We start from the raw sequence: 9513 nt of genomic DNA, 5'->3' as shown, positions 1-9513 counted from the left end.
TAGCGATGCTACAGCAGAAGCCATAGCAACTTGTGCTGGGATTGCACCATTCAACAGCTTGCAAGGCTGAAGAATTGACCGCCATTATTCAGCCTGGTCTACACCTCAAAGCTATGAAGTGGCTTTTTCTGGCCAGTGAATCCCTACTTTTTGGTCTCGGGGTTTCGCCAGGGAGTATTACAAGTACAGCACATGTGGGAAGAATCGCACGATCCCCTGTCACAAGCCCGACTAACCTTCTGCGGCGGGGGTGGCTTGCTGAGCTTGGGCGGCCCGTGACGACCGCCCTCGCCCGAACCCGGCCCAGCGCCCGACCCAGTGCCAAACTCCTCGCCAAGAATGAAACGCACGGGGCTGCCGGCCCGCGCCTGACCGGACGACGACGACGAGTCGTCCTTGCCAGCGGCGGCGCGTGCAGGCGGCAGCACCACGTCCCAGATGCGATCGCAGTCCTGGCAGCGTACGGATTTCGGGGCAGCTGTGACACACACGCACACACACACACACACACACACAGCAGCAGGAGCAGCCGAGTTACAGGTTTTACTGTACTCCGGAAAATACAGTAGGACTGGTCTTATAGGCCATTCACACGACGTGCAAACTCACTTTTATCGTACTGTCTCCAAGGATTTTACTCGGATACGATAATCTTGGACTCACGCGTGCCACTGATTTTTTATCTTGGCCGAGGCCCTTTTGCTCACGATTATCTTTGCACGCCAGGAAAAGTGTCGGTTGTTAAAAGTGCGTACTGCAAATGCAGGGGCTTGAACAAAGGAAAATTCAAAATTTAACATTTCCCGGCATTTTCAGGGGGTCACTATGGATACATTGACGGTTGCAAAGCTTGCCCAGCACCGTGTGAACTGGATCACGGTTTGCCAGTGTTATCTTGGTCACACGCGTGCAAGTGTTTACACGTCGTGTGAATGGCCTATTACGACACACGTGCACAACTGCCTCCTTCCAACCCGGCAAATATTTTGATTTCAATAAAAACGATTCAAGAACTCCGAATTTCTTAATACTATAACTCAATTAGTGAAATTTAAAGCGAACCAATATGACAAACGTGCACGACTGCCGGGGTAGTACTTACAGAACGGCAGGACGTTGGTGCTCGAGCACGCCGGGCAGATGAACGTGGGAGCGGCGCCCGAACTGCCACCACCAGCACCACCGCCACCGCCTCCACCTCCCTCACCGTCGTCACCTCCACCGCCACTGCCACCACCGTATCCACTGCCACCATCGCCGTCGCCGTTGCTGAACGCCAGCTCGCTGATGCGCGAGCGCGACACGATCAGCCGCTGGTCCGGGTCGAGGCTGATGGCGCGGCGTCGCAGCTGCCGCACCCGCGGCACGGGCGTGGTGGAAAGGCACACGGCGGGCCCGGCGCGTGTCAGGTCAGATCCAGTACGTACGTCTGCACGCACACACATACACACACGGAAAAAGAGGTTAGAACCGGAAATACGTCTGGCCTGTTAAATTGCTGGCATTGGATATTGAAGAATACAGTAAAGTACCGCGAGAGCGTCCAGTCTCGCGAGAGCGTCCAGTCTCGCGAGAGCGTCCTGTCTCGCGAGAGCGCTCCACCTTGATTTTACAGCCAGGGAAAGGAAAATCGTATGGCAGAGTGCAACGAGAGAGCTTGGAAGCTCAGGGCCCTACGCTATGCTTTTTTGCCTTGATGACCTAGACAAAAAAAAGCATAGGGATGTTATAAATTCTTTAAAAAAATCCTTTTTTTTAAGACATAATAACCTGGGATTCGAACCCGCACTATCGCGCGCCCTGCATGCATCCCCCGATACACTTCGCATACATACTAATTCTTCCAAGTTGTTTCACATTGTGATCTTGCATTTGAAAGCCCTATTTGAATATGCATTGTGGCCAGCCGTCTTTGATGGCACAGTACGGTAGGGGATAGGTACGGGACAGGTACGATCGAGGGTAATACGACACCGTCTCCCGTACCGTACCGTACCATCAAACACAGCTGGCCACATACAGCTGCCCGCAATATTCAAATAGGGCTTTCAAACGCAAGATAATAACGTGAAGCAACTTGGAAGAATGGGTATGAATGCGAAGTGTATGGGGGAATGCATGTAGGGCGATAGTGCGGGTTCGAATCCCAGAATATGCCTGAAAAAAAATAGGAGAATTGAAAATTTATAACATCCTATGCTTTTTTGCCGTCAGATACGGATAGCGCCAGGCGTGACACAAACAAACAAACAAACACACAAACACACAAATACCAAACGAGAGAGCTTGGAAGCTCAGGGCCCTACGCTATGCTTTTATGCTTTTTTGCCTAGCTCATCGTACATGTTATAAGAACTGATGGAATTGTCTTTTCCGTTGATTGGCCACATCACTGTATTGCAAAAACGTTTCAATCGGTTTGAATATTATGAGTTAGGCAAAAGTATTTGCAGAATATATTGCGGATTGTTGTTTCTCTAATAATCATCTACTTTTGTTTTGCTCCTTCTTTAATTTTTATCTCCTTATATTGTAAATCAACAAATTTTGGGCGATGAGAAATAGAAACCTCTCGATTAGAGAGGTTAAGATGCACGTTATTTCCGACGTGACGCGCAGTTCACGTCAAATTTGAAATCGATCGGTATTTTTGCTCTCACATGCATCCATTGCTCAATCATGCATCATTTGCCTAAATGACAAACGCTGGCCTGCGATTTACTTTGGCCGGTTGGTACCAAGCGGCGAAATCAGCGAAATTAAATCGCCAGCGAACATTAGCGGAATAGCGCGAGCTCCGGTGTGGGGAGCAAACCCTTTCTTACAAATCATCGCCGAAGTCGCAACCACTACAGCGAACATTAGTTGATTTTAATACAGGAATCGGATTTTCTGGCCTTTTTGTAGTAATACATCTACATTGACCTGTTGAGCCAATGACGACGCCGAATGCATGGTTGCCTGTGGAGCACATTACATAACTTTACAGTCTCCTAAAATACGTATCCTGTCCGACGGCAAAAGAGGCTGCAGATTTAGTTTTTCTGCGCGTCGACGGGATGTCTGCGACGCGAAAGTTCAGCTCGCGTTATTTGGCTCGCACGTCGAAAAGATCAACGCGAGTGACCTGCTGCTCACGTCGAAATTTGGACATTACATAACTTTACAGTCTCCTATATAAATACGTATCCTGTTCGACGGCAAAAGAGGCTGCAGATTTAGTTTTTCTGCGCGTCGACGGGATGTCTTTCCTGACGTTTACTGGGACCGGCGCTGACTCTGCCGATCACGGGCGTTCTGGACTCGACGGGATGTCTGTCCTGACGTTTCCTGGGACCGGCTTAGACTCTGCCGATCACGGGCGTTCTGGACTCAACGGGATGTCTGTCCTGACGTTGCCTGGTACCGCCGGACTCTACCGATCACGGGCGTTCTGGAGTCGACGGGATCTCTCTTCCGACGTTTCCTGTGACCGGCACTGAATCGCTCATTCACGCTTATTTTGGAGACGACGGGATCTCTCTTCCAAAGTATGTTTATGCTGACGCATCCTATCACCTAATCGGCGTCTATGCTAATTTAATTTCCTCCTCGTCTCCCTATTTCTTTCCAAATCCCACTCTACATCAGGGAGTCGTATGCATAATACGACGAATATTGGTACGGTACGGGACAGATACAGGAGCCCGCAAATATTGTGGACAGCTGTTATGTACAATCCTGTAGAGCCTTTGTAGTCACAGATACGGGACAGATACGGGACAGATACGGGATAGCGCCAGGCGTGACACAAACAAACAAACAAACAAACAAACAAACACACACACAAATACCAAATTAAAGCTGTGTGGACCCTGGCTAGCGCCAGACGTTACTGAAGTAACGTCTTCCGCATAGCTACGGGAATTAAAGCTGTGTGGACCCTGGCTAGCGCCAGACGTTACTGAAGTAACGTCTTCTGCATAGCTACGGGAATAAAGTTTGTACGGTGTGAGAACCTTGGTGTACTGTACTAAGGTCACGCTCAGCATGTTCTTGTGTGCAGCTCCAAGATAAACTGAATGGGGATTGACTGCACAGCTGTACCACACTTCGGTGTTTGTGCTTAGTGTCCACTCCATAATGGCACTCCATGCTTTGCATGTGCGCTGATAACCACAAGGCAAACTGACCAAGACGCCGATCTTTCAAACTGGACCGGAATTCGTACACTCGTTCACAGCTTCAAAGGTTGTCTCATGGTATGTTGTACGGAGGCCTAGCATCGCGAAATTCACTTTCGAAGTCGAGTTCAAATGACGAACAGGAACGTGAACTTTCGCATTTTTTTTTCCAAAAGTCGACAGAACACGAACGTGAATTCGAGGTAGGAGTCATAAATTTACTACGTTGTGCTGTCTGTACAGATGTATGACCTGTGAACATCATGCCAGAACGGATTCTGTTTGCTGATCCTCTCTGAAATGCGTGTTTCGTCACCGAGTGTAACTTTCCTTGGAGTGCGAACACGAATGCGAAATTTGCCTTGCTAAACCTCAGTATTAGCAAGAGTAGATAAACAAGAGTGTGCAACTCCAGATCTCTTCTGCACAATCTGCCGATACCCCTGCCCGCGGCGGAATTTTTTGTTGACGTCACCTTTTTTTTCTTCTTCAGATAAGAGCGCTTTTTGCCGCGGAACAGTGTGAGAGCACGTGCTGGGCGCCGACCTTGTAATGTAAAGCCCGGCCAAGTGCACCACCCAAAACTTTCCAAGACTCACAGCGCGTGCGTCGTAGAAAAGATTACGTCAACAAAAAATTCCGCCGCGGGCCAACCCATCCCGGAGTTGCACACTCTTGTTTATCTACTCTTGGTATTAGTGTTGCACATAAAATGCCTGCTTGCTTGGCAGACACTGTGACAAATCAACAACCAGTGCTAGCACTTCAAATCGTTCTCTATCTGCCAGGTGCCAGGATGCAGATAGCCACTGATTGCTTTGTCGACATGAAACAGCTGAGTCTGTTCGCACTGCACAATCACTGCCACCAGCCCTTGCAGTGGAACTCCAGAGCTGTTTCAGAGTTGAACATTGCAACGTATCGTTGTATGGCCTATGGGTGGAATACCACGACGCAATATACGACTTAGTACAGCTGTAGTACTTTTTCCAAGAAGCAGATCATCGCTTTCAAACAGCAACCTATGCCAGGAAGCCGCCCCTCGGTATGACTAACCTCCACAACCATCCTTCAGCAAGGCTGAGAAGTCGCGACGCTTTACCATCTCGCCGCGGGTCCATCTCAAGGCTGGGGACCGTAGGACATTCTGCAAGTTCATGTTCTTTTCGAAATACTACACCCCAAATAATATCCTTTGCTGAGATACAATTATTATGAATGCACTGTCATTCCGAAAGCAACTGATTCTAATACATGTTACATGATTGTAGCTCTATCGCGAATCGGAGAAATGGTTATACTCCCACAATGAAGTAAAAGAGTTTAGATGAATACTACGAGCAAGCAACAATCACTATCACTCATACTCAAAACAAAACAGAAAAATACTGAAGTCAAAAATGTTCAAAACAAAAACAACGAGCTACGAGTACGAAGTCTGGAAGCTGGATGTCGCAACCAGGTTCAGCGAGCGAGTCGGTACTGACGGTAGCGACTCGACTAGCGATAGCTACGACTAGACTCGTAATCGTATGCGATCGTGGTCACTCTACGGACGGTACCGCGTATACCAGGTGGACGATACCCTAGGCTATGCGTGAATACAGTGGGGATCAGTGGTTTAGAAATTTTCGCATAATCCTCTCTGATGTTTTGGTAAATCGGAGAGAATAAACACGTACGTACGTGCTACTAGTATGCAAATTCAAGAAAATTAGTGTTTTATATCATTGCTACGTAACCAACTCGTTTTTGTGCACGTGCACGTGGAAAACCTTGCGCCATGCTGCCCACTTCGCGCGGCGCCGCGGCATTACCCACCTTGTGCGTGCGTACCTTTTTTGTGCAGTTCCTCCGCATGCTCCTTTCTTTGCAAACGCGTTTGTTTGTTGCATTTTCGGCTTGAGGTTGTGGACCTTCTTTCTTCTCAGTAGCCATGGCCGAGCGTGATTCTTCCGACGATGAGGAGGCTACCATTGCCTCTGACTTGGTCGTCACCAAGTACAAGACCGCTTCAGACATCGCAAACAGCACATTGGCGACTTTGATCAAGGAGTGTATTCCCGGTGCCAGTGTTCGTTCATTGTGCCAGAGAGGCGATGCTCTCATCCTGGCTGATACTGGCAAGGTCTTCAAGAAGGACAAGGAGATGAAGAAGGGAATTAGCTTCCCAACGTGCCTGTCTATCAACCAGTGCCTGTGTTGCTTTTCCCCGCTGGCTTCGGATCCTGATGTCATACTCGCAGAGGGTGACATGGTCAAGATTGAGCTAGGAACCCACATTGACGGATTTATTTCTCAAACTGCCCATACTCTCGTCGTCGGAGCCAGTAAGGAGAACAAGGTTACCGGACGAAAAGCCGATGCCCTTCTTGCCTGTCATCTGGCGGCCGAGGCAGCACACCGCTTGCTGAAGCCTGGTGGATCTGATGAAGCTGTCGCTGAAACAGTGCAAAAAATTGCGGAGGCTTTCGAGTGCAAACCGATTGAGGGAACGCAGTCCTTCCAGATGACTCGCAATGAAGTTTGTGGAGAGAAGACCATAGTTCTCAACCGTGGTGAGGCGGCTGGTGCCGCTCGCAAAGCCGTGGACAAATGCGAGTTCGCCATGAATGAAGTGTACAGCATTGATATTGCTGTTTCTACCGGAGATGGCAAACCTCGCCCCACGGACACACGGACGACGGTTCACAGGCGGACTGACGAGCAATACAACCTGAAGATGAAGGCCTCCCGCATTTTCTTCAGCGAGGTATGTCTGCATGCGTGCCTGTTTTTCTTTCACCTCTTTCGTGTTTTTCATTCTTTCCCGTCGTCCTTTCAGATTTGGCGGGTATGTTTGACAAGATCACGTGCGCACGACGGCCTAGTACTAAGACTAAGCGTATCCCCTTGACACGCATTATATCAGTGGCGATTTCGTGTGGGGATTTATATTACCTGCATCGTAGGTCGAGGCAGACTAGACTTCCATTGAAGCATTTAATTCAAAAATCTCAAAAATATTCCGTGTGTCTTGAGAAACACAAAATAATTATGTCATTTTGATAATTGATCAGCGTACGGAGTACCCTCAACCCTCTCTTGGGGGGGGGGGGGGGGCAGAAGGGTCTTTACAAGTGAGAAAAACCCCACATCTGAAAACACTCTACATAATATTATGTATCTTGTAATGCGTCCTGTGGACAGTATCTCCGTAAACTGGGTGTGGGGGACTGGGTATACTATCCTCTTGGTATTATGTGGTGCATACTTACAGCATACATGTAGTAATAAAAGTACTGGTGCCGAAAGGTGCCCGCATCGACCAAAAGCCATCCACTGTGTCATGAAATCCTGGCCGATCAGCGAGGGAGCTGGATGGACCGCCGTTGATTCGTGTCTATAACAGGAGTGTACTGCCGCTTTACACGTGAAATACGCACGCATGACTAATGCTGGGTGTAGTTGCTTTGCTCGTGTTTATAGTGTAATCAATGTGTCTCTGTGTGCTTGTGTGGGGTTTTCTGACCCGTTGTGTTTGTAGCTGTTGGTGTATCGGAGAGTAATGGCATGTCCTTATACTGGTCTTTGTGCACATTATAGGGATGTGCAAAATCCCAGTAGGTGTGTACATGCCCGGTTGGGTGTTCATTGAGTTCTACTAGTGTGCGTGCCCATTTAATAAATATAGCCCCATAGCCAATGGACGACCATCGCTTTTCCAGCTTCATCACTTTGGTTAGAGCTAATGACCAGCTGGGTCTTCTTTCGAAAAGACTTGTGTGAAATGCCTTCGGGGCACGTTTCGTAGTTGAAATAGCATTTAACACACTAGGGTCATGTACATTGAACACCCAGGCTGGTCTGCCGATTTCTACACGATTCCACGGGATTCTGTGCATGTGCACAGCGTACATACGGCTTATGATTATAAGAGCAGGTGTGAGACTTGTGCGTCCGTATGTTTTGCATCTGTTGTGCATGTGTGTATGTGCTGCTCAGGTTGATAAGAAGTTTGGCAACATGCCCTTCTCGCTGTCCGCTTTCGAGGACGAGCGCAAGGCACGCATGGGTGTTGTCGAGTGCGTGAAGCACGGCCTGCTGGAGCCCTACCACGTGCTGTACGACCGCGAGAACGAGTTCTGCGCACACTTCCGCTTCACGCTGCTCCTTACCAGCCACGGTGTGGACCGTGTCACCAGGAACTTCTTCGACCCGGAGACCGTCGTGTCCGACCACTCCATCGAGGATGCTGAGCTCAAGGCACTGCTCGCCACCTCCACTAGCGTCAAGTCGCAGAAAAAGAAGAAGAAGAAGGCAGTGGCCGAGGCTGCTGCCAGCCAGTGAGTAAGAGGAGTGCGTGTTGCCGAAGCCCGTCCCCTCATCTCTCCGCAACTATCAACCAAACTATTGACAACCGGAGTACTGAGCTGAATCGGACACACCCCGCGCTGCACCCTGACTACGCCGTTCTGCTGCCTAGATCTGGGGTGTAAGGACCAGAACACCACCATTATCTATGCAGCGGATGCTGCTACTGCTGCTTTATTGTTGGTGAGCCAGCCTTGTGTTCAGCAGCAGTGGTGTCGCCTAGGCTGTCTTGCTCGCTGACTGCATCGGTGGGCAATGCAGCCACATTGCTTTGTGTCGTTTCGTCACTTTTTCAATTGCCTCCGGGCAAGTGATGAGACCAGGCTCGTTTCGCCATCCGAGTGTGCATAACCTACGCGTGCAGTGATTGTCGCTGGAACCACCATTATCATTTTCCGTCCTCTTTTTATATGTTCTCTTTTACTGTGCGCTATGGGCAGCACTGTCTTCTCATCTGTGTCTGTAAATTGCTCATTGCTTTGCTTTGTTAACACTTTCTTGCCCTCTTTTGCAACTCTTTTGAGGCGTCCGTCTGTCTGTTTTCCAATGACCCAGCGTGTGTGGCCTTTTATACTGTACCTAACAAGATGATCATGATTGAGACTGAAACCAGCGCAATCTGCCTTGCCGTGCGAGTCTTGATGCTGCGGTGTTTGATTGTCACCGACACCGTGTTCTGGTGTGTGAGGACATACTGGTATGGTCTGTAACCTTCCAGGGTCTGTGTGTGGGTTGTTGTGCACTCTCGGCAACACCATAGACGTGATACTTTTTGATAGTGTACTAGTGTGTGGACTGCTTGTTCTTGTAGTGCAAGTAGTGTTCTTCACGACCACTGTGCGAAGAAGACAGCGCTACTGTTCAGGCTGTCACTGTGTTGCATCGTTTTGCTAAAGGAAAAGGTCAAAATGAACTTATCTTGCTATCACAATACAAGCTCAGGCGCGAGGTTCGGTTGTTGAGAATTATTTTGATTTTCTTTTACTTTTTATATGTT

At 48.9% G+C, this 9513-nt stretch overlaps 2 protein-coding genes across 2 annotated transcripts in view; one reads left to right on the top strand and one right to left on the bottom strand.

Annotated features, from left to right (window-relative positions):
• The window catches only part of LOC135819528 (ATP-dependent Clp protease ATP-binding subunit ClpX-like), a 16130-nt gene extending 10544 nt beyond the window's left edge, over positions 1 to 5586 (bottom strand). Inside the window, exons 1-3 of the mRNA XM_065332755.1 lie at positions 5220 to 5586; positions 1103 to 1429; positions 237 to 478 (exon numbers count right to left, since the gene is read on the bottom strand). Of these exons, the coding sequence (XP_065188827.1) occupies positions 237 to 478; positions 1103 to 1429; positions 5220 to 5322 (672 nt within the window). The 5' untranslated portion in view covers positions 5323 to 5586. The remainder of the gene's footprint in view (positions 1 to 236; positions 479 to 1102; positions 1430 to 5219) is intronic.
• A 427-nt stretch (positions 5587 to 6013) lies between these two features.
• LOC135819526 (proliferation-associated protein 2G4-like) lies at positions 6014 to 9179 on the top strand. The gene is made up of 2 exons (XM_065332753.1): positions 6014 to 6915; positions 8148 to 9179. Exons 1-2 carry the CDS (start codon positions 6100 to 6102, stop codon positions 8490 to 8492), a joined length of 1161 nt encoding a protein of 386 aa, XP_065188825.1. The 5' UTR covers positions 6014 to 6099; the 3' UTR covers positions 8493 to 9179.
• The last annotated feature ends 334 nt before the right edge of the window (positions 9180 to 9513 follow it).

Source organism: Sycon ciliatum, chromosome 6 (assembly GCF_964019385.1).
Source record: "Sycon ciliatum chromosome 6, ocSycCili1.1, whole genome shotgun sequence".
NCBI lineage: Eukaryota > Metazoa > Porifera > Calcarea > Leucosolenida > Sycettidae > Sycon > Sycon ciliatum.
This window is presented reverse-complemented; position numbering and strand designations above follow the sequence as displayed.